General features: G+C 31.3%; 1 protein-coding gene across 1 annotated transcript in view; it reads right to left on the reverse strand.

The window, feature by feature from the left end:
* Positions 1–6824: 6824 nt before the first annotated feature.
* Positions 6825–27170, reverse strand: part of LRP1B (LDL receptor related protein 1B) — a 1745675-nt gene continuing 1725329 nt past the window's right edge. The window contains exons 87-91 of the mRNA XM_020288518.2: positions 21806–21882; positions 15960–16050; positions 14876–15020; positions 10266–10364; positions 6825–8713 (exon numbers count right to left, since the gene is read on the reverse strand). Of these exons, the coding sequence (XP_020144107.2) occupies positions 8573–8713; positions 10266–10364; positions 14876–15020; positions 15960–16050; positions 21806–21882 (553 nt within the window). The 3' untranslated portion in view covers positions 6825–8572. The remainder of the gene's footprint in view (positions 8714–10265; positions 10365–14875; positions 15021–15959; positions 16051–21805; positions 21883–27170) is intronic.

Raw genomic sequence — 27170 nt, forward strand, 5'->3', positions numbered from 1 at the left:
GAGAGCAGCTAGGATGTATGGGGAGGAAATGGACCCGGAGATAATGAGCATAAGAAGGGCATTAAAGAGGAATATAATCGACAGAAAGTTGGGACAAATAAATATTGTACACCCTGTCTGCTGAAAAGCTTTGGAACTAGAATATTTTTTTCTGTAATTCAGTATTAGTAAACAGAAATTTTTGGGAAAGTCCCTTGGGGCTAGGCATGGTGGCTCATGCCTATATTCCCAGTACTCTGGGAGGTCAAGACAGGAGAATCTCTTGAGGCCAGGATTTTGAGACCAGCCTGAGAAATATAGCAGGGACCTGACTCTACAAAAAAAATTAAAAATTAGTGTCTATAGCCCCAGCTACTGTAGACTTACAGAATTGTTGCAAAAAGGATAATTTTTGAAAACTGGTTGATATTGTGAATAGGAAACAGGAAACAGATACTATGATACCTCATCAGAAAACCCAGAGAAGAAAATACACTCAACAGGAAAATAAACAACTGAGTTAAAAATTTTTAAAAACTGAGTAAGATAGTGAGGCACTCTAGATACACAGAATTAAAATTCATTTCTGAGGCACTTGCATGTATGCATACATACCCTCATACAGGACCACACAAAAGAGAAATTGAGTCTGCTTGGGGGAGGGGGGGCAAAGTAAATAGGTAATGCAAACCACAAACTTGAAAATCTCTTGAAAAATAAAGGAAAAGTTCTCCTTGTAGAGATCTTTCACCTCCTTGGCTAAATATATTCCTAGGTATTTTATTTCCTTTGTAGCTGTTGTGAATTTTATTGAGACCTTGATTTGATTCTCAGATTGACTATTATTATTGTATAGAAATGCTACTGATTTGTGTAATTGATTTTATAACTTGAGACTCTGCTGAATTTATTAGTTCTAGGAGTCTTTGGTGGAGTCTTGAGGATTTTCTATGTACAAGATCATATTGTCAACAAAAAGGGATAGTTTGACTTCTTCTTTCCCAGTTTGGATATCCTTTATTTCTTTCTCTTGGCTGATTACTCTGGCTGGCACTTCTAGTATATGTGGAATGGCAGTGGTGACAGCGGGCACTCTTGTCTTATTCCAGTTCTTAGGCGGAAAGTTTTCAATTTTCCACCAGTCAATATGCTGGCTGTGGGGTTATCATATATGGCTTTTATTATTTTAAAGTATGTTCCTACTATGCCTAGTTTATTGAGAGTTTTTATCATGGATGCTGGATATTATCAAATGCTTTTTCTGTATCTATTGAGATAGTCATATGGTCCTTATTTTTTCTTCTGTTTATATGGTGAATCATGTTTTTTATTTGCATATATTGAGCCATTCTTGCATTCCTGGAACGAAACTCACTTGATCATGGTGAATTATCTTTTTGATGTGCTGTTGAATTCAATATTTGTGTGGATGCTGAGAAACACATTTATATGCTGTTGGTTGGTCTACAAATTAGTACAACCTACATGGAAAATAATATGGAGATTCCTCAAATAAATAAATGTAGACCGACCATTCAATCCAATGATCCCACTACTGGGTATGTACCTAAAGAAAAAGAAGTCATTTTCTCAAAAAGACTCCTGCACTCAAATGTTTATCACAGAACAATTCACAATTGCAAAGATGTAGAATCAACTTAAGAGCTTATCAATCCATGAGTGGATTAAGAAAATGTGGTATTTATATACCACAGAGTACTACTCAGCCATCAAAAGGAATGAAATAATGTCTTTTATAGCAACTTGGTTGGAACTAGATACCACTATCTTAAGTGAACTATCTCAGGAATGAAAAAACAAACACCACATGTACTCTCTAATAATTGGGAGCTAATCAATGGGCACATGCAACCATGAAGAAATATAAAGATCATTGGAAATCAAGAAGGGGAAGGGATGAGGGGTAAAAACTTACTTATTAGGTACAATGAACACCATTCAGGTGATGGGCACACTAAAATTCCAACCTAAGCATTACAAAATGTTTCTACATGACAAAAACATTTGTACCCCCTTAATATTTTGAAATTAAAAAATACATTATTTATAAAAGACACAAAACAGAAAATAATAAAGGGAAATGAAAAGGAGAGAAAAGCTATTAAGAAGATGTCAATCTTCTAACAAAGAAAAAAGAAAGATTTAACTTAATAAATATAGATGTTTGTGTATATTAAAAGAACATAATTTGGACAGAAGTAATGAAGACAGCCTTTAAGAAAACTAACCTCAAATGAATACAGATTGTGGTAGGTAGACAAAATTATTATATATGTGCATATTTGGCAAAATATTTTAATTATAATTAGTGGTTCTGTCTTGTTTTAAATCTGAATAAAAATAATATGAAGATATAAAAATCCATTTGGCCTTAGATTTATACTTAACCACATTGAAATCCTAAGGGTAGTGGGTGAATTTCAACCTAATTTTGAAGGAAAAGCTGATAGTTCTAGAAATGTATATTGAGCTGAGTTGCCATTCTTATTTGAAGACTGTAGAGAAACATTGGCATACATGTAAAAGTTCTGCATATATACTGTAGATAAAGGCTTTTGATAAGTATTTTTGATGAAATTTAGCCATAAAATAGGACTTCAGACAAAATAGAGAAAATTAAGGCTGGAGAAATCATGCCATTAAAAGAATGAGGAGTTGTACAAACAGAAATAATAAATGTAAAAATGATTTAAAATACAACCAAAGAATTGAGAGATAGAATATAGAGAATATAAAAATAATACTTCCATAAAAATATTTCCAAAATAAAAATGCAAACTGTATCAACAAAGACAATGGAGGTGAGATAAATTAAGGGAATCTAAGAATGTTAAATTCCTCACTGAAAATGAGAAAAATGACTTCTCATAAAGACTTATTTTTAAATTCTGAATTTCATTGTTAGAGTATTTTTTAGAAGTTGAAAGTACTTACCAGTAGAACAAATAATAAAATAACTTTTAAACCAAAAGAGAAAAATAAAACAAAGCAATATAGAGCCTGAATAGTATACACAAACAAAAAACTAAATAAAAATAGGAAACTAAACAAAATTGCAGGAGATTATATAAAACCAAATATTTCAACCTCGTGTCATATTTTAAAAGCTGGGTAGAAAATGTAAATCTAAGCAAGATTTTAAAACAAATGAAGAAAATATTCTAAAATGAAAAATGGTTCTCTCTAGTTTTTTTTTAAATTTAGTGGTAAGTTTTCTCTCCTCTTTGTGGATATTTTCTAAAATGACAATTTTTTTTTACAACAAAAATACCCAATATAGGTTATGATAAAATAGTGTAACGGGAATACTGGCTTCCTGTACTTTCACTTTGGATAGAAGAGAAGATGCAAATGAGGAGACATATCATGCATGATCTTATAATAAGAAATCTAAAAAACACTAGGGATTGGTTGCCATATGTATACCTTATACAAAATGATTTCTGAAATTCTAAGCCAGAGAAGGCAAACATGATTGAACCGTAGGTAAAATAAGGAGAGAATGTATGTTATGAGAGTGTGCGAGGAGGGTAAGTGTGTGTGTGGTTTTGAGTTTATATGGATTTCTACAGCTATAATTAACACTTGTAAATTATAGGAATGAAGGTTACTGTAGTTTTAACTTTTACATTAGCTATTGAGATATGTTGCATCTCGTCATTCATTCAAGTCAGTCTAAACTTTTATTCCACATACTGTTTTTTACGTATCTCCATAAAAAGCCTTCAAAAAAATTCAAACTCCTAAATTTATTCTCAGCTATATGTCACGGTTTATTCTGTGTGTGAAACAAATATTTTCTCACTTATAAATGTTTACATTACTGATATGTATTGTTTTTCACTATGGACATTATATTTTGAAAGGCTAGAACAGTTGTATTATTGGTTCTCTAGGCCACTACTGCATAAATAAGCTGGAAATCAAGTTGCATCAGGAGGCACATAATTTATGTATTAAAGCTGCAGAAGAAATCACAGCTGAAAAATTATCTTGGAGTGAACAAATGAGTAAAGTATCAGAATCACATTGCTTATGTTCACCGATATCTTACAAACCACATGCTAAAGGGGCAGACTATCCATCAGAGAGAATAAATACATTTTAAGCATAGAATTTATCAAATAGGTCATCTTTAGTACCAATTTTTCTTTTGATTTTTGATACTTTAGGTACAAAAAATGATGGGATTCACTAGAATCTATTTTTCAGAATAAATTGCAGCCATGCAAGTATAATATCTACTAGAGGAAGCCTATACCAAAGAACTCATTTCATCTACTTTTCTTTCTGTAGACTAGATACATGCATGAAGGACATGTTGCTGGGTATTTGGATATGATAACATCAGAAACTAAATGTCTTTCTGAATAAAACTGCTTCCTTATATTTTTAATTGTCTTTATCTTTTGCTGGGCATGTCAACTTTCTAAATATATTAAGTTAGCAATAGAAGTTTTTGGCTCTTTTGCTGTTGTTTTTCTCACATTCAAAATCTATGGAAGAAATAATTTTTGTGCAATATTACCCTATAGCCAACTTGATAAAGAAGTGCTTGTTTCTCCATCTCTGGTAAGTTACAGTTCAAGGGTTCATATTTAAATAATTTTTAATCTACATTAAAGTTCTAGTATTGAGAAGTTATTGTTAAACAAACTGATGAAAATTGGAATGGGACGTAGGATAAAGGAAACTACATTCAAAATGTGGTTAGATATATTTTGCTTAATTCTGTAGGATTCTTATTCTCTTATATTTTAATCCTAAATATTAATAAAACTACATTAGAAAGTTGAGACTATAAATAGTAGTAGTATTCTCAGAGAGGGATAAGATTTTATATCCAGAGGATATGTTTGAAGATACAGAAATGAGAAAGGGTAAAGGAAAATCAAGAATATTTTTTCTATCCTTCATCACATATACTAATTTTCCCTCTTAGGAATTTAGAAATTGTGGGCATTTTGTATATTATAGTTCATTTATAATAGCCATAGCATGCATTTAGTATTGAACTTTTTCATATCTGAGTCATCATAAAAATGGAAAGTAGCATTCCTAGAAGTAAAGTGCAGGTTTAAATCTCAACTTTAAGAAGCAACAAAATAAGCATGCAATAAAACACAAAACAAAATAAAACATAATTACTGATATTGAAATGGGCACAAATGAAACACATTTACATAAGGGAAAATGAATTAATTTATGAAAAATTATAAAAGTTTCCAAATGAAACATTTTCCCTTAGTAATAACCTTTTTTGTTTACTACATAGGCACTTTATTATTACCAAATTTCTATAGCTATGACTCATGCATCAACATTACAGAATAAAAATGAAAACTTGGAAATATCATGATTTTGTTAATGAGGGGCCTTTTATTGACTCAGATATTTCAGATGAGAGTCATTTGATAATGGGAGACAGACTATACATCTAGATCAGTAGTTCTAAACAGAGGAAATTTTGTTTCCCAGAAGACATTTGGAAATGTGTACAGACACTTTTGGTTGTTGCAACTTTGGGTGGTACTACTAGCATCACCTAAATGGATAGAGGCCAGAGAACCTGCCAAATATCCTACTTTGTAAAGGACAACAATGACTTGCCCAGCTCAATATGTCAAGAGTTTGAAATCTTTGCTCTAAATGAGAAGGCATTCGGGTAGAGAGTCAAGTTAATCAGGAAGCATTAATTTTTGTAAAATATCTCCCACCAAAGCTCAAAGAAACAGTTTAGGAAGCATTTTATTGATGACATAAAGAATTGTCACTTTGGAGGAGAATTATACACTTGAATTTCTTTCATTTATATGAGTTTTTGTAATAGAAAATTAGATTAGAATGAGAACAAGCTATAGAAATAGAGTAAATTAATTTTCGTAGTGGAAAAAAATACTTTTTTTCTGTCTAGGGAATGGACATGCTTGTAGAAGGGACTCGAGTGAGGCAAACACAACATATGTAACCTCAACATTTTCACCCCTGTAATATTCTGAAAAAAAAAAAAAACTGAATGTAAAGTAACTGCACATAGAAAGACTATGGACTCTGATGTGGATTGTCATGAATCAGCATGGTGTGGCAAAGCATAATGTGCAAATAAAGACCATGAAAATACAAAGGCACAGGGGTTTAAAAACATTCTGAGCTATGGTTTTCACTAGTGCCCTAGTGAGAACAGGTCATCAGTGTCAGGTTCTAAGGGTCAGTCAGTTGTATGTCATATATGATTTGCCAGATATTTATATTAATGTTAACTGTATCAAGATTACACCAAGCTGCAGGTTCTGTTTCTTTTAAATAATAATTTTAGTTGCATTTATGTAGCCCTGATATAACTCAAGGATAGCATAAATAAATTAGAACTTTTTGTATTTGCAATCTCTATCTGATGCTCCAAGTAGGTATACCAATAACCATTCCACTTACAAAATAATGTCTAAACAGTACCTAATAGAATTTGAGTTTTCCATAAAGTACAGTTTTTGAGAAGTGGGACAGGAAGAGCTTTGGTTTGTTTCACATAGTTGTGATACTACTGTGTGAATAATCTATGTCTCTTTCTAGTGCAATATACAGTCTAAGGCAAGCATGGTAAGGCAAGGAAAAGGAAGAAGTAAGGGAGATGTCTCTGTTTCAAAAAGAGAAAAATGCCTTCTCTGTTGTACCTGGAAAAATGATGCAATGACGTGAGTACTTCCCTGTAGAGTGCTACGTTCTAAGTATATAAAAACTAACATGTTCACTAAAACAGTTTTCTAGGAATATTTAAACTATAAAAAGGAATTTTCTTATTTTTAAGAACTACCCAACACAAGCACTTAAATATGTAGAATTTCATTTAAATAAGTCAGTCAACAATTTTTTATAAAGTATTTAACACTTCATTGTAGAAACATAGGCAAAATGACTATTATAACCAAAATGAAAAATACTGTTCAATTTAAAAAATGTACTTAAACAAGAACCTGAAAAAGTTTATGATATGCATAACATTGTTCAAGCAAAATTGCACTAGTATTACATAAATCAATAGTTTATAAAGGCCTCAATATGGCAAAGTTTAGAAATAGGTAGTATGCATGCACATAGTACAACAAAAAAATCTCCTTATAAAACAGCAGTTTTTTAATGCTTGTACAAAGGGATAAAGAGCAACCACAAACATATTTCATCTGTTAGGTTAATACATTATGACAGCTAAAAGTCAGTCATGTCTATCAGAGGAACAAAAAGCCCTCCAAAACTTGTGAATAAATCTTTTGTGCCTTTAAAGATATTTGTATAAAAATGCTATCCTTTTTTTTATACAACTTAAATAAATCGTACTTGTTTCAACTAAAATTTGAAAACAAACAACAAAAGAGCAAATGGGGTCTATGGATTCTGTATAACCAAAAGAAACCAGAGTACCAGAGTGCACTGGTACAGCATTTATACTCTCCACCTTTGACTATGGGCAGATAATTGTTCTTCTATAACTTGGAAGGTCTTTGAAGAATATATTTTGGATACAGTAAATAATGGATTAGTCATATTGTGTCTTGAAAATATTTATCAATTACTCTATACTAAAATGGCTATTTTGTCTTTTCCTTTTGACCTAGCAAAGAGAATGAATTCATATAATTGAAATTCTGCCATCAATTTGTGTGCTTATGTATTCTTTAGTGTTTAATATAGTAAGGGGTTGAGTTAATCTTCCACAAAATGTGTACGACTGGGAAGAAATATGTAAGACACGAGTACCCAATGCCCTGTTGTGCTCCTGGCTGGCTATTTACCTCGGGACTGAGGGAGAACAAATGGTCTTATTCCATAGCAAGTGCAGTCTTTCCACTTGGGGTTATATTTTTGCTATGTCCTACCACCTAAATATAACTATTGCTTACAAGGTGTATACATTTAGTATATCACATAGAGTCCACTAAGTTTTGGAAAAATGTAGTCATCTGTGATCATGCAAATTATTAATTTTATATATTTTTAAAGTTTTTCCTCAAAATTCTCATCTATCACTTGGTAATCTAAGGCTAATTTCAAAGCAGGTGATGCTGAACTTGTGAGAGCTATATATTTTCAGCAGAGTCTGAATTAACCTTCATGGGCACAAAGAAGAGAGTTGACCATTCCATCATTCTTCCATCAATTTAAACAGAGAAATAAAATGACATTGTATTATAGCTTTCAGACAATATAATGAAAAAGCGCAGGGTCTCTTTGTTGATTAAGTAGAACCAAAAAAAGTTCATATAAAATAGATTGCTTATATTCACGCTACAAAGGAATATGTTGTTTTTAATTTTAACAAATTCAAAGGTGTGTCATATCAGCAGCATTGTTGTAAATTGTACTGTAGTGCAGTTCTTTTTCATAAAAATACCATACAAATGGTCAATCAATAGTCATCAGCAAAAAAACAAAACCCAAAAACTCAGAAAACAATTAACCAGGAAAAAGATAAAGAAAGAGGTAATGCTGATGCCAAAACAAGTATAATACTTTTGGAACATACAAAAGTAATCCTTATATTTTATACATTTATACAGTATATAAAAGGTATCGTTGATTATGCCACTGTCTCTCGTATACCAATTTCTAGTTTCTTTGGAAGTAGTTCTTTCCTTTCATCAACACTTCCTAAGGAGTTTCGACAGTGTTGCCCATCCATATATAATTTTGCATACACCGGATTGGAGTAATTTGTTGGCTGAAGGGAAATAAAATAAATAAATATAATCTCATTAATTAGTTACTTGACCACATTAATTAGTTACTTTCTAAGATGGCTATCTTTTAATGGCAACAATGTTTACATGCAATGCATTTAATTTACTAAATAGTATGTTTATAGACTTTGTTTGACTTTAGTATGGTATTAGATAAAAACATAATTTTATGTTTTCCAGGTAACTGGTGAACCTGAGGGGAGCTTGGAGATATATAAAAAGCCAGAAGAAATCTTTGTGAAAGTTATGTTAACTGAGACTTTATTATAAAAGCATAAAATGTTAAACCAAATTGCCATCTTTCCAGTCCACATGTTCCCCCTCCTCTGTACTGCTATTGCAAGCCTATCAGTGGCAGTAAGATGTGTTTACAGAAAAGCATCTCATTGTTTGGTGCTTATAATTTCTCAATATGAGTTACCAGCAAGCAAACCAAGAAAATAAAAATAAAGAAATACATCAGTGAAACAGACTTTAAAATGAAGACAATATTTTCGCTTCAAACCTGTATGGACTTATGATTAGAAATATTTTTGGATTCTTCCAAAGAATTGGGAGGTACAGTCATCTTGAGTTTCACACACACTTACAGGATTTTGAAGTAGATTTGAGGTATGCAGCAGTCACCTCTTTCAGTTGGAAAACATATACAATATTCATTATTTAACAAATTGACAAATTGCAGCCTAATCCAAGAAAGTGTTGCCTAGTTTTTGTTTTGTTGTTATTGTTTTGTTTTGCCTTTTCAAAAGTAGAGCATTAAATCTTAGTTACAACAGGGAACATAATCTTTGAACCATGCAAATGAGACAAACATGATAGAAAATGAGAATGGAAGTAGTTGATGGGAGAGGAAAAAAGGGGAGAATACTTATCCCTAGGAATCTTGATATACACGTTTCATTTCTCTTCTGCCTAAAATGAACTATGTAACTTTAGAGAGGCCACTTTCTCTAAACACCAGTTACTTAATTAAAAGATGTTTTGAAGAATGTTTTTTGTTAGACTATCTCTAATTTCTCAATATGATGACCCATTTTATAGTATATTTTTATTTAACTGCACATTAAATTTGTGTACATTAAATAAAGCATCATAATAGGAAATGAATAAAATAAATATATTTTAAAATATGTTTTAAAAATATATAATATATATATTTTAAAATATTTTAAAATATATTTTAAAAAATACAAATATAAATTTAAATTGTTCAGTTTAAATTTCTGGCTGAACATTCTTTTCTAAGAATAGCAAACACTCATGTTCATTGTTAAGGGGCTGTAACATTTTCAAATCCAGTAGAGGAGATATTTCTACTTAGTAGCTTGCCTAAAATGATAACATTTTATGTGTAATTCTACATAGTCAGGACATATCGTATAAGCCCCCAATTTTAATGTTGTTTTAAAATCTCTTGCTAATTAAAAATTTAATTAAGGACAAGCCTCTACCTAAATATAGTAATCAGTCTTTGATTGTGAGGGGTTCTGTGATGGAATGGATATGGAGTAATGAATTTTCTTCTCTCACCCCAGCAGTGAGTGGTCCTTTCAAATCAGAGTTTAGGTAGATGGGCAGCGCTGTGTGTGGAAGCTTGAAAGCGCTGGGCCCTCCCCCTATGTACCTGGCCTGTATATAAACAGAGAATTTCAGTAACTGATCTGATATCACGGTACCATTTTTCATTGATATAAATCATATTGAAGCATAATATAACATAAAAATACTCTTTAGCCTTTAGCTATAAACAGTGTGTTCACGTTAGCTTTAACAACTTAAAACAGAATTATTAATATTGGATACTTGGTTCATAGGTAGACATTTCTATCACATCTAACTTACTGATAGACATGCTATGCACCTAGAGACATTCATACATTTCTGTTTAACTTCATTCTCCCCAAGGACATAATATCTTTCTTAACAGCTCTGTAAAAAATTCATCAGCCTCCCCCATTTAAGGTTTTGCCACTTTGAAAGGCTCTAACAGTGGCCCATTCTAGACATTCAAACATCTGACTACTTCTAATTAAAGATCCATTATCACTCTATACTTTAGGTAAAAAGTAAAATTTAAAATTTAATATATTAAAAAAGTATCTATATTTTTGGAAGTTGGATTCTAGTCTAAAACAGTTTAATTAGTAATTAAATCAGCCCACTAAGTTTCCATGCAAATGCATTAACTTTAGACTGTCTTAGATGAAAGGGCAGAATTAGCTAATCTGGGATACCCATATTCATAATATAGTCTTTATTAGTGAGTCCCCCCAAAAAAACTAGATGAATATTTTAAGAATATGAAAATATTAAAAGAATATACATATTTAAAAATATTAACCATCAATTCGTAATAATGAATGACCACAAAGTTAGGGACAAGGCTAAAGGACTCGTGAAAAGATTTTAAACCTAAAATCAAATCAATATTGCATCTTTATTCTCCTTCAAAAGTCTCATTCAGAAAATATTCAAAGCAGTTCAAGTAAGAATTGTAATTAATTTGGGGAATTAAAAACCAGTAAATACTAATTTCTTTGTAGCTACCTCTGTATTCACATCCATTTTACTTATTAAGCACTTTATTCCTTTTTATTATAAGGTACGCATTGAACTACAAATTTTACCCACTCTGAAAATGACAAAAATGACTGTTCTACAAAAATTTTCTTCATGCGTAATGCAATTTGTATTGATTTAACCACGGATATATCAACTATTGTTAACACAGTGAATGCCATATGAAATTCATTTGACACTTAAGGTGGCTTCACTCTGACTCAGTTTTTCACTGCTGTCTAAACCTGCTAGAACTAGCTATGTTTTCTGTAGTTACTTCTTAGGCAACAATTCATATTTCCATTTCAAACATCAGGAGCCAGCTAGAATCGACTATCTCAGTCACATTAGATGCAATTTTGGTTAGTCAGTCAGCAAATTTGTAAATAAATATTTATTGATTATTATGTGCTAAGTACACTAAAAATATATTTGAGGGGCAATGAAGCATAGTCTTATCTTTCTAAAGTAAATGTGAAAAAATTTTAAATGGGGTATAAAAAGCTATTCTCCTTAAGTGCACAAAATTGGATTAATTCTATAACTAGAAATAAAAATGATGAGGGAAAAGTAAGAACTTTACTTCATATGAAAAGTATTTAAACCATATTTAAATTATGTTCTCATTAGTTGATTTTATACTTATGGATACTACATTTTTATTCCTAAAATTGCTCAGAATTTCAGAATTCTATTATTTAAGATTATTTTTATAGAAAAATTATCAAATTACAATGTTTATGGTATATACATAATATTTTAATTTCAAACAGAAAATACAGTAAGATTACCAGGATTTACTTCACTAAAATCACAGTTTGAAAAGAGAGTTAATCAGTATTAGTAATAATAACAATATAATTATTCCTAATTAGGAAAAATAATTCCAACATTCTATGATAGTGCACAATTTATCCATGCAATAATATTGATTGATTTTCACTGAAGTGAATATTTGGCCATCAATTTCAGACTTAGAAAGTCCAATCATGGATTTAGAAGTAGATCAAATATATGGGATCCTATTCAATTTCTTCAAGAACAGCTGTCACTTCAGTGCAGAATCATTTGAATGTAGATAGGCCACTTTGATGATTTAAAAATTTAACAGTACATTTTGCATCTACCCAAAAGATCAGATGACACTCTACAAAAAAAACCACCTGCACTTGAATGTTTATAGCAGCACAATTCACAATTGCAAAGCTGTGGAAACAACTCAAGTGCCCATCAATTCACGAGTGGATTAATAAAATGTGGTATATGTATACCATGGAGTACTATTCAGCCCTAAGAAACAATGGTGATGTAGCACATCTTGTATTTTCCTGGATAGAGCTGGAACCCATTCTACTAAGTGAAGTATCCCAAGAATGAAAAAACAAGCACCACATATACAACACAAGCAAATTTGTATTAACTGATCAGCACCTAAGTGGACACATAGGAATTACATTAAATGAGTATTGGGCAGGTGGGTCGGGGGAGGAAGGGGAGGGTATATACATACATAATGAGTGAGATGTGCACTGTCTGGGGGATGGTCACACTTGAAGTTCAGACTTGTAGGGGGAGGGGGGCAAGGGCATTATTCAAAACCTTAAAATTTTGTACCCCCATAATATGCTGAAAAAAAAGTATTTGTTGAAAAAATGCATAAATAATTGAATAAATGAAAACTCTAACTTTGAAAAAAAATACATAAAAATACATTTTGGATAAAGTACCTTGAATATATCAGAAAATAAATAAATATTTGATAAATGAATAAGTTAAGAAAAACTGTTTCATAATAACAAATTGATAGTTTTAATTTAGAGAAAATACTATAAAATTATCATGAAAGTATTCAGATAATTCAATGAAATGAATATTCACAAGTTTAATTTGTCTGGATATTTATATCATTTGTCTATTTTTCATAAAAGGTACCATCCTGAGTAGACAGTAATAAGAACTCACAGAAATTTTCAAAAAGCTATGAATTTTTAGGCTATATGTATCAATAAAATGTTTCAAATCAATAAGGATATTATAGCATGTAGAAAAATATTTCTCAAAAGCAAAGAAATCCAAGGAAGAAATCCAAGGACACAGCCTAGTTGGCTCTTAATGAACCACTATTGGAAAAAAAATATTTTAGACAATGAAGCCCTCTACACTTTTATGGTAAAAAATAAATCGGCCAGTATTTTTATATTAAATTGTATATTTAGATATGCTAATATGTCAACACATTTGAATAAGATGTTATTTTAAATAAATTATATATATGTAAGGGGTATCAAGTTATGTTTTGATACATGCATACATTATATAAAAATCAAATCTGGGTATTTAGCATACTCATCACTTCATATGTTTATTATTTCTTTGTGATGAGAACCTCTAAAATCATCTCTTCTAGCTATTTTGAAATATACAATACAATATTGTTAACCATAGCCACCCACAAGAATTTATTCTTCCTCTTTAACTGTAACTTTACACCCATTGACCAATCTCTGCCTATTGCCCCCTTCTTTCTTCCCTTGCCAACACTCTGGAAACCACTACCCTACTCTTTACTTATACCAAAGCAACTTCTTTAGATTTCACCTATGAGTGAGATCATGTGGCATTTGTCTTTCTGTGCCTGGTTTATTTCACTTAACATAACATCCTCCAGGTTCATCCATGCTGCTTCAAATGTCAATAATTTTTTCTTTCTTTATGGCCGAATAGTATACCATCATGCATATATACCACATTTTCTTTATCTATTTGTTGATAGATGTTTAAGTTGATTCCTTATCTAGGCTATTATGAACAGTGCTGCAATAAACATGGGAATACAGATAACCTCTTTGACAGACTGATTGCACATTTATGTGTCAATTAAAAACAAAATTAAAGTAAATAAAGTTTTAAAAGAAGAATGCACTATCCAAAACAATGAAAACAAAAACTATGCTGTAAGTATCCATTTCCTACCAAACCAAAACCCCATAGAACGATTAACACATAATTATCCAATAACACTGTAAGGAAAAGAGTAGAAAAGGAAATGCCTTATTGAACTAGATGCCAGGCATAGTGCTAGAGACTGTGCATGTATTAATCTTCTCTCTGTATATTTTCCTCTCTTGAAAGTCAGTAGCTTTGCTTTATAATAGATGTTTATCTATCTATGTATTTATCTACTCACCTACCCACTGGAGGAGACCTAAACATTTTAGTGTTTGGTATCGATATTAAAACAATTTTTAAATGGCTTTTTAGTTTTTTTGGCTGAACATAGGTTAGTTAATGAGTCATTTTTCCAATAATATTCATAGAGAAATAAAAATAAATAATACATATTTATAAGCTAAGTGAATAAATCAATGTGTTTTCTAAAGCATGTTATATTAGCTTGCATGCTTCAGATGAAGTCCATGATTGTACTTTTTCATTGGAAGAGGCTATATCATTCAATACATCCTAAGCTCCTTCATTATAACTTCAGATAAAAGAAAAGCATGATGAAGTTCAGAACCATATAATAGAGATATGGTTCAGGAATGTTAATACTCACTATCCATCATTTTAAGACATATTACCTTTGTTGGATCTATCATAAAGCCAGGGTCTAAAAGGCCTCCATCGTTGTGATCATGATCCACCTCATACATGTTATAAGATGGATTGCCAATTTCTACGTTTATTCCTCCATTGATAATAGGTTGTCTTCTAATTGTTTTTGTCCTAAAATATGTGAATATTAACATGAGTTTGAGTTGCATAAAAATTACAATCAAGATATCTGCAACTATCATATGTATAGATTTACAGACTTATTTTAACATGAATGATGGAAAATTTATAAATAAAATGCATTTGAAATGAGTTAAATGACATTTGCAAAAAAGTATTACTTTGATAAGTCATTTTCCCAATTATACTGACTTAATAATAAAAATATAGTGGAAATAAATTCCTCCTAAATAACTAATATTATATTAGTCGAAATTGAATATTTGCCAATTATATTTTTAAATTCTATTCTTCCTCTCTTTTTGAAAACTATCCTAAATAATAAAAGGATAAAGAAACTTTGAAATAAATTGTTTTCTATCCCTGAGTCAAATAGTTAGAATACTGGTTTACATAATTCAAAAACTGACTCCCAAATTCTTAGTTGCTTACTAATAACCCCATGGACAATCCACTCCTTCTGGATTTTTTCAAGTGTATTTTCTTATAAACCAAAACAATACTTCTAGTGAGATAAAAATAATTTGTGAATGAAATGCAAATTGTGGCATACATGTATTTATTAAGTATCATTGTACTGACGTTAATAATTATACACATTAATATAATAAAATGCCCTCCAGAGAGACCCTTGTTGTTTCAAGGAAAGACTAGTGCAAATGTAAAATTTTATTGAATTTTTAAACAATATGACTCCTCGCTGGTTTTGCTGGAATATATAAATGGAACCATTCCATCAATATAATATGGGAGGAGGAGAGCTATCTATGTTATAATCACTTAAAATAAAATAGAGGGATAAAATGATTTGAAAAATATAGCATTTGTAGTTGAAATAACTAAATCATGTTTTAATAAATTTAAAAAATCTCTGTTTATGCAACTATTTGTGTGATTTATTCACAGTTAATCTAGAACATTGCATCTTACCTTCTTTTTCTTTTACAAAGCACTAAACCAATTACCAAGGTGGTTATCAAAGTCACCAAGAGGATAAGAGGCACAATGATGGCAATGCTTCCTAGAAAATAAATCAATGAATAGATGAAGAAATAAATAAAATAAAGATTAATATAACTAAACACTTTATTTCACCAAATCACTTGACCATTGACATAAACAAAATGTAGCTTAGCCAGGATATTTATATTCCTGGTTCATAACCATGTTACTGAAAAATCATTCTCCCATAAAATACTTGATCTGTTGGAAATGTTTCTTTAGACAGCTTTCATTTACATGTTACATTTAAATACCTTGAGATTTGAGATCCAACTTCTTTGTCAATCTGAATACTGAGTCTCGCCACACACATTACTTCCCGTAATGCAAGTACACGCTGGTAACTACCTGTGAATCAACTATGGCTGAATACACATTTACACAGTTGCACTGGTGACATTCCTACCCTTAGTTTTGTTCCTTTAGCTATAAATACTTTCTGGTCATGAGTACATGTGGCAAGTTAGATGACAGCCTGGCAAAACAAAAGGGGCATCATTGTTGATTTGGACAGACACTGGCCTAAATATTGGTTTCACAACGTACTTGAAAGGAGTTCTTGAATATGTTATTTAAATACTTTGAACCTCGTGCTCTTTATCAATAAAACAGGAAAAAAGAAGAACTACCGTGCAGGACTCTTAGCTGTAGCCAGCAAAATTAGAGGGCAAAGAGGATTCTCTCTCTCAAGTTCAGTTTCAGAACAGTTTCAGCAAAACATTTTGGGGATTTGGTTTATGTTGTAAATGTCAATTTTCCCCTTCTTTCATACATATGAGAATAGTCTTAGCTTCTATCACTGATAGATCTTCAAAAGTGGTCAGTGAAACTTGGTCTTAGTTTGTATGCATCTTACCATCAGGGAAAAGAAAAATTGAGGAGAACCTTTGCCTTCCATTCCTAGATTGGCAACGAAGGTGATCAAATTTTTAGCTAGGAATTAGTAGGCAACAATACTCCTTTGCTGATAATTTGACCCACAGGAAAATACATCTAGGATTATATGTTATATACGGCTGGATGAAAACTGAAAGCAAGAGTTGCCTGTTAACAGGAGAGTATTAACTGGCTAATGTTAACTTTTCTAACAGACAAATATCTAGGGCCCATGAAACAAAGGCTATTTTCTACTTGGAGTGAACATCTGGTTGATTCATTGAAGTTAGCTTAATCATTGGTTAACCTAAGAAACAAAACAACCCAAAAATTAATTAAAATTTAATGTGGGGATATTTAATGATTTAGGAACAGAATATTAAGGATTATTAAATCATATGATTTATTTTCCTGCAAATATATGTGCATGTAAAAGTAAACTGGGATAGAAATTAATGGTAATATATGCGCAATAAGCAGGCACTTAGGAACTTTATTATAGAAATATAGTTCCCTTTTACTAGTTTTATAGCCAGAGGATATCTGGGTGAGATAGTCCATATTGGAGATCTCTTACCAAATTACCAGTCTTCATAAAAGAAATATTGTGTATAAAATAATCTGTCACTTTGTAACTTTAAGAAATAATTTATGTGAAATAACCATATAACCATCTCTTATATCCAAGAAAAAATATGGCTCACCTTTTTTAGCCACTTTTTAAATGTAAAACTCATTTTACTTTTTCACCTAGCTGCTGAGATTACACAACTTAGTGAGTTTGATATTACATTACCTCCTTGTTTTTGGGAAAGTGAACTTTATATGAATGTGTAATTTATTAGTAATTAATGAAAGTAGAGAATCTGGCATCTTGGATGGTAATTAACATTTGTTCACAAGATTTAATTACCCAGCAACAGCTTGGTTTCTTCATAAACTATGACTTCAACTGATTGATCACGACTTTATAAATATCCTTACTTCATTGTTTTTTGCTAGAATGTGTGTAAAATTGGTAGGTGTATAATATCTACCAACACTGGCTTTTAGGTATATAAGATTTCTTTCCCCTCAGTGCAATTATAAATTATTTTAAAAAATAGATTGCACTTGTTCTATAGTCTGTCATTCTTTTAAGGGAGAAAGCTGTTAATTATGCATGCTAGAAAACAAAGGATTTCTTTTTTTTTCCCATCACAGATGGCAGTTGCAATTCCATATATTATGGCACTCTGTTTAAAAATCTAGATTTCTGATATGTTTATGTAACCAATCAAGGTAACTGCAATAATGCTTAGTGCTGCAGCTAAATAATGCAGGGTGGCAGGTTTGCAGGATTTTTTTCTGTAAAATAGTTTACATTGATGGAAACTGGCAATCACAGATATTTTTAAAATTATAAAATAGGTATTTTTCAAAATAAGCATTTTTCCTAATAGCATATATAGCAGTAAATATCATATTGTAATATATAATGACATATATTACAGGTGATTTTTTTAACAATACATTACCGATGGATTGTTTTGAAGTGATAAAAGTATACTCTGTACTTATGGAGGGTAGGAAAGGCTATCTCAACAATTTTCTCACACAAAAATAGAGCAAGTCTTTCTTTGCAACATGTTTCTGAAGCCTCATTATGCAACACTTTTCCATCAGAAGAAAGAACTGTCTTATTAAATTGTTATGATGAATAGCCACTCTCCATGGGAGAGGTAGTGCCTGCAACACAGCAGTTGAGATAGTAGACTTTGGAGCCAGCCTACCTCTGTTCAAGTCTCGGTTCTACTATTTACTAGCAATGTATTCATTGACAAATTACTTGCCTTTGTCTCAGTTTATCATCTATAAGATGGGTATCATTGTTAATAGCCACCACATAGTAGTATCAATGGCATTATGCCTATTTTTAGTCATACAAATAGCAGTTTTGATGAAGACATTATTTTGTGGCATTATTTAGTTGTATCTCTATATTTGCAAATTTATGGTCTCTGGTATCATATAATCAGTTTTTTTTTTCTGTATTGAAACATGATAGATAGTACAAAAGAGATAAGGATAAAGTAGGAAAACAGAAGACACAATGACCCCCCTAACAGATAGCTGATATCTGTTGTCACTACAGGAAAATACAGAATTTCTACATCATGGCCTCACAAATGCTGAGTATATTTTTATCTTCCTTAATTTCAGTAGAAACAACAAATAGCACAAATTGAACATTCAGTATTCACACCCTTAACACTTTATATAAATTTAAAATAGGAAACATGTAATAAATATTTTATCATCCTGAGTTTAAAGTTCTTCAAAATATCTTCATAAGAGTCACATTAGCTTCTTGAAGTGGAACTTAAAACACAAAGTCCTAGGGTAACAGATCGGCCTAATTCCACAGGCTTTTTTTGGATACTTTAGAATTCAGGGTGCAGTAAACATCACTACCACTACTCAAAGATAATTAAGAAAGCTGTGCATGAATCGGAAAGGTGGATCTCCATGCAAATTTATGGTAGTTAGACTGACACAGGCAGTGAATTCTGGACTGTGCCAAGGTCCAATGATAACAGACTACTTCAACTTAAGTGGAAATGCAAATTTAAAAGCACATTCCTAAAGTATTAAATTTCTTATTGAACAGATGACCTCTGCTAAAATTTGGGAAACATATGACAATCATTCAATACCTCTGGATTTTATCCAAGAGAATACAAGTACCCTCCTATATTAGAAAGGATTAGTTTAAATACTTTGTGTGTCTTTTCAGAGTTAGTGAAGCAAGTTGCTCTAAGCATAAGTGTCTGATAATAAGGACCTTCTAATAGAATCATTATTTGGTCAACTTTGCTCAAGTTCTGTGATAATTTGACATTTACATAGCTAATAGCCCTTTCAACGTGCATTGATACTTTCATTAAATTTAATGACTTTGAATCAGTGATGAGAGGAAGAGACTCAGAATCTTTGGGAAAAGGGTTACAATTACTTGTAACTCTTCTCCCTATTTGATATTCTCTGCTTTAAAACAGTTGCATGTGTTTTAGAGGCATTTTCTTTTAAAGGAGTTTGTTACCCATGCAAATAGTTGGAGACTTGACTCTCTAACAAAAACAACTGGAGTATTCTTGCTCAAATGATTTTTCAAATACCAAACTTTTTCCCTTGTGGATGGACCTTTTATAAAGTTTCAAAATTCAACACATATTCCTACTCTGTTTTTTTTTCTTTTCAGAGAGTTTTATAAATATTTAAAATTGTTTTTTATTCTCTAAAGGCTGTGTATCTTATTTATATTCAATAATTGAGAAATTATCATAAAAGAAGGCTAAAACACCTTCTCTTTGCAATTCCCAATTTCTTATAATTCAGCATGTCCTATAGGTTAGTAACCACAAATGTATTTTACATTTCAAAAATTGCTTTTAATGATTGAGTTTTGTGAAAAGTTTATAAACTCGTATATAAATTAGTATGCCTCTAGAATTAGTAAGAGTAATATTAGTTTGAATCCTAGATCCTGGGAAGAGAGAGAAAGAATTATTTTTTCTTTTCTTCTTCTTTTGCATATAAAATTAGGCAAAGTATATTTAGCCACCTCTAACCTCTTATGAACTAATTCCCCAAATCCCAGTGTTTTTTCCCTATAGTTACATGTCCATACCTTCTCTGAGGCCTCCTCTCTTCTCTAATCTAAGGACAGCACACAAATTCTAAGCTAAACTCAAAATGTTCTGTAACTGAGAATCACTCACTTCACCTCTCCAAATTCAAATACTCAAGCCTGGATTACTTATTCTAGATCTATTTGCTATTTTTTCCAAAGATATTCATGCTTATTAAGCCAAATTAATCTCTAAATGGTGGAAATTTAGACAATGTTGCTTGAAGAACTTTAAGCAATGATATGAAAGTATTTGGAGGCAGGGATTACAAACAGGTAGATAAGCAAACATTGGGATCCTGCTTCTAGGGTACAAAAATCGTACACTTCAGATTAGAATAGTGTCTTTCCTTTTTACAAACTCAAAAGTAGTATGCTTTTGTTTGTTTTCATGAAATCTTTCTCACCAGCAGTTAAGGACTAGGGAAAAATTGCTAATGTAAGCATTTGTCAGTCAAAGATATTATTTTTCCTCTTCAAGAATGTATTCACCCACTCAATAAACATTACACATTTTTCAAAAGTTCTCCACTCATGGTCAAATTAAAGAAAATATGTGTGAATTGGAAAATTTTATTTCATAGTTTTAGTTTGAAAATCTTTATAACACCATTTAAAGTTGTCAGAAAATATAAACACACAAAAAGTCTATAGATGCACAAAAAAGACTTGAAAAAATGTTGATCTATATTTTCATACACTTCAAAACCAGTACTTTAAAGACAAAACAATAAGTCAATTTTGATTCTTATAAAGAATTGCTTGTTAATTTACTTCTCTTTAAGACTAATAGATGAAGTCTGTTTGTTCAACAGCACATTGAAATGCATTTCAAAACAATATACTTTGTTCTAATTAAAACATGGAAAAAACATCACAGAATTATTTCTCTTCCTAGAGCATTCTCACAACCATTGTGATATTTGCAGCCTTTGCAGCTGACGGATATTTCCTAAGAAGAGCTTATGCTAGGTTGGCAGATGTGCATTCTAAAAATTGCCCAAATTTGAGATGAACTCTTACTACCTAAAAGGACACTACCTAAAAGGACACTGGTTCTTGTCATTCTCTTCTTATAGATGAAAAGTCAATGCTTCATCTTTTAAGAACACCTGGATTGCAGTGGATCTCTTGCAAAATTCCATGAAGAACATTTTTCCAAGACTCAACTCCCTAAAATATTTCTGTACTATGTGGACCAACCAAAATATAAATGTGAAGAACTTACTTGTGCTGATATGATCAGACTTGCTGCTCTTTGGGGCTGGCCTCTCACACTGTGTGCCTGACCAGTTGGTAGAGCATCTAAAAAGATCCAAACAACAAAAAAGATGTGAATAATAAAACCCATAAGTCTGCAAAGCTGTAACTTCAACCAAATGAAATGTTGTAAGAGCCAGTCACACAGATTCATGAATTGTAGGTAGAGATTTCTGCTAATTTCCTGCGTATTGTCTGTATGCTGAGAGTAACTTCAATTGGACTTCACTTGTTCAAATACAGTTAAAATTTAGGTTGATAGTAATTTTTCCTTATTCTGTGTTAAAATTAGCACATTTTATAGAAATATTGAACTATTGATTCAGAAATAGAAACCAATTTCAGAATTACTAAAAATTATAAGTAGCCACTTACAAAAATTGAGTTTGCATAGAAAGCAAATCCTTCTTCATTAAGTTTCTGTGATTTGTTTTGTGGGTTGTTCTAAGTCCAAAGTGGAACAAACTCCCAAAACAGAAAATGTTCATCTGTGTCATAGTTCAAGCTGCAGAATTTTTACTCTCTTAATCAGAGATAAGAAAATATAGTGCTTTCCCATTTTAAATCATCCTTCTATTACAATGAAGTCAACAGAATGTGCCCAAGTTTTTATTGGGAAAAATTGTTTTCCCCAAATAGGTACCATGACACTGTGATGAGAGATAGAAATGATAAGAATAATAGATATTATTCAAATCCATTCTTTGAACATAAATCACAAGTATATAATTAACTGGTTGCATCAAAATCAATGCTGGAATAGTTTTAGCTGTGTTTAAACAATATCCGCTGGCTAACACAAGATGCCTCTGTGCATCTGTCAGAGGAAATCCACAGAGAAACAATTTAATTGGCTTCAGTTCTTATTTAAAATGATTGTCAAATGCCACCATATCAAGAATAGTTGTACACAATAAAGAATAGCTTCCAGAACCATTTTGAGTGTATCTGTCTGGGCATGGTGGGCCAAGGTAAATAACTGCAATTTCAAAGTCTGTGCCAATTCTGTCATAGCCAATTCTGATAGCTGGAGCTGTTTTCTGAACTAGATTTCTATGATGCCACGTGAATTATCTATAATATTTGTAAAGATAGTATTGGCTGTCCAAAAACATGGGCAAATTCTCGTAACATCATCATTACTGATAAAGTCAAATCATGAACATAAAAATTTCTTTCAAAAAGCATATATTAACTTAAGCATAATTGACAATTTTACTATTTAAGAATACAGTTATTTAATTAATAATGATAAATTCAAACTATGAATATGGAGCATGATTTAAATGAAAATTAATATAATTATTTATGTTATGATTCAGGTCATCACTCATGCATCAGCCCAACTCTTTGTTCAGTTAACTTAGTAAAAGCTTGCGTATTATATAATACAGTTTTCTATATATCAAATTTATTATAAACGATCCTACAAGTAAGTCATTAAAATGTATAGATACATTTTAAGTCCAGGTTTATGACTGTCTGTGTTACTGAAGTGAGGTGATGGAATGAGAATATTTTTAAATAATTAGAAAAAGTAAACAACCAATAAAATAAGTGATTTTTTTTTAAAATAATTTTCTCTTTGTCATTTGTGGCTTTTGCAGATGAATGATCTAGAAAATTGTTCCAATTCTTCACAGATTATAATTGTTGACATAGTCCACAGATAATTCAAAATAAGATATTTAGGAACATTTTGCAAACATGTCCTTGGAGTGAATTCTAATGATTGCAAAATTCTTTTTGTCTTATGTAGCTTTACATCTGTCAAATCTTCCTAATTGACCACTGAGAATATTTTCTATGCTTTAGTGAAAAACTAATACAGACTGCTCAGTAATTTCATTATAAAACCGATGTGTACAAGGCTACATATGTGCAATTATATTGAATTATTGACTAAAATGTCAAAATTTGCTCTTCTGAGTAAATGAGGTCATTACCTTATTTAAAGAAAAAAAAAATACCAAATCATGATTCATCTTAAATAAGAGGAATGACTCAAGGTATATTCTGCTGTGTTAGCAGAGATATGAACCTCCAGGGCTCATCATTACACTGAAATTCTTTGAAGTCGGAAAATTGAATTGCTCAGGAATTGAAGGATTAAATGCAAATTAACACTGTTTTGTTCTGACATGAACATTATGTATATTAAATAATATAGAAAGTTATGAAAAATATGCCTTTAGAACTCCAGACAGAGAGATATTTTTAAACAAAGAGGATAAGGATAGTGTGATTCTTATTACAAACTCTGAAATTGTTTAAGCAGGATAGGTGGCATTTGTTAATAGCATGGTATAATTTCCTAATTTATCCATGGCTTGGAACCCAGTATTTATGATAGATAAAAGAAGTCACTTGCTTGTGGTCATAATCCTCTTCTATTTTAAATTGTAGGAGCACATTTAAATTCCTAATCTTTATGAAATATTTTACTTATTACCTACTGGAAAAACCTCTCAAAGACTGTACTGGAGAAATAATTAATTTTAACAGTTATACATCTTAATCAGCTGATGATCACCTTGCAATTCTCCCTGTACTCCTTATAAAATACTGTTTTATGGCCAAAGATAAAATATGTTCCACTGTTCTGCATCTGTCTTAATCTTAAAAAATCTCCTTTCTATTAAATCAAATAGAAATTGTTATTCTTATTGCCTACCTTACAAAATTACAACTTAAGGCATTTGCTGCTCCATAAGTTCTTCCAATGGTTGATTTAAGATCAAGTATTTTTATCATCTTTATAGAAATTCATAAATCTTCATACTCTGAGTAGATTATAATGATCAAAGCCATTAATGGCAGAACATTTAAGAGTAGGAATGTGTGCAGATCATCAAAATTTCCTGTCCAATTGGCCACTGAGTTATTTGTATAGCCATGCAGATTATAGTTTCTCTGGCATCTATCTGCCTTTCTTTCATCATTCCTTATGCAAAATCCATAGTCCATGCTCTGGTCATCTGTAATCTGTACTTTTGCAATCCACTCTTCCCTCTTATTCATTAAGGGATAATTATCTCTTTTTTTTGTTTTTGTTTTTTGAGACAGAGTCTCACTCTGTTGCCTGTGCTAGAGTGCCATGGCATCAGCCTAGCTCACAGCAACCTCAAACTCCTGGGCTCAAGTGATCTTCCTCCTCAGCCTCCCCAATATCTGGGACTACAAGTGCATGCCATCATGCCCAAGTAGTTTTTTCTATTTTTAGTAGAGACTAGGTCTGGCTGTTGCTCAGGCTGGTCTCGAACTCCTGAGATCAAGCAATCCTCTAGCCTCAGCCTCCCAGAATGCTAGGATTATAGGCATGAGCCACAGCACCTGACCTGACAATTTTCAAGTTAGTCCTCCATGGCCCACCCAACCATTTTATTTTTCTCACCATCACAAACCCCTGGGCATCATTCATTTAGAAATTACTCTACAGCTGTTTTCCAATTCCCTTAACCTTGGGGTAATGAAAATAAACTTCATCTTATGCGCCGATCACTATACTATTGTGTATTATTTAACTATTTATATACTTTCATGAATTTTAACTGAGTACTGTTGTATCAGGGATGGATAGATAAATATTAATAGATAGATTACTATTTATTTAGTGAAGTAATCATTCATTCTTCTTTCTTTATATCATCAAATGAAGATACTGCTCTTAGCAGTTTCCTTCAGTCCATAGCTGTCCAGTAAAGGGTTACTGATTTAGCATTCTTTGACATCTTTCCTTCTTTCTTAGGCCATTGATATTGATAGGAAAGATTATTTGCTACTACATTGTTTTCTTAGTCTAATTATTCCATTTCCATAATAGCTGTATATACAAAATGGTCTAAACCATATCATTTTTTTGCTGGTTTGGGGTTATAGCCAGGAATCTACATTTTAACAAAGTGAATGTGATTAATCCACATACCACACTTCAAAAAGTATTTGATATAAATTATTATTATATTCCCACAGACTTTGTTTTTATGCCAAATGTTATTTACTCATTATTTATTCTTATAGGCCAAGAATGATTACTCAAAAGATTAAATAACCTAGGTGGAAGTTATTTACATAGTCCATGAGTTTATTTATTTATTTTTTGTAATTACTTCTTATCTGAATGTTGCTATATGAAACACATGGTTAGTAAATTCATCCTATCCCTTAACAGTTTGTGCAATTATTGTGCAGCTACAATATTTTTATTTCAATTATCATTTTCTGTAGCATAGGGGAATATTCTTGTAAAAAGGTATGCAGATATTTCTACAAAGTATACAGATATTTCTAGGAAGCACAATAAACACTTTTGAGATATCATAATAAGTTCTACATTTATAAAGGGAAAAATATAATCTGTACAACGGAAGCTATTACATTTAATAGTATTGGTATAAGATATATGATTAAATTGTCCAAAATAATGATAGCAGTTCAGAAGTAGTAGAGTGATTGTTACATAGAGAATTAAAATCAGATATAAAATACTGAAGGTATATTACAAATTTTAGGTATTTTCTTTTACCGTAACAATGATCAATTTATATGAACTACTGTCATTTTGCAGAAATGTGGTCTAAAGTCACTCACTTTGGGAGGACTTCAAAATAAAATAATGAGATTAATAGCTGCTCCCACTTTTCATCAAATTTAAAGGTCATGGACTCTTCCGACCACAGTGAAATTCAAAGGTGAACCTTAAAGCAACTCGAAATTGGATTTCTCCTCTTATATATATGTGCAAGGCTGCCCTTATTAAACATGATGATGGAGGCATTCAGCAGGAAAAATCTTTTAATATAACCTTTTCTTTCACCATACAGAAAAAATAATGGCACAACGGCATTAAAGAAGCCTTGGAAAAATTGTGCATGGTGTCTTGCATGTCTCAGTGGTCCTAAAATCTCATTCAATAATAAAGAAAAATGTGATTACATGTTATGCATCAGATTTATGCAAAAGTATTTTAATTTAGTGAAGAAAATTAGAAAAAGTAAAAATTACATGCAAAATGCATTTTTGATTAATTCTTCAAAGTTCACTTTTTTGATATTGAGAATACGACTATATTTACATAATAATCCTCACTTGAAAGCTCTACACTTTATGTAGCCTCCAGCACCTTCTATGTCCCCTCTCCTTGCTGACAGTAGCACTACAAAATGCAAAAAATTTTATTGCATTTTGGGACACATACTCAGATATTTATTCACCCGTTTTGCTTGATTTTTCCTTAAAACTGTTTTTTTTCAATCTATTATAGCTTCCCTATATTCTTAGATAAAATTACTTCATGTATACATAAGGATCTTTAATTTTTATAACATACTTCA

Source organism: Microcebus murinus, chromosome 8 (genome assembly GCF_040939455.1).
Source record: "Microcebus murinus isolate Inina chromosome 8, M.murinus_Inina_mat1.0, whole genome shotgun sequence".
In the NCBI taxonomy this organism is placed as follows: Eukaryota; Metazoa; Chordata; class Mammalia; order Primates; family Cheirogaleidae; genus Microcebus; species Microcebus murinus.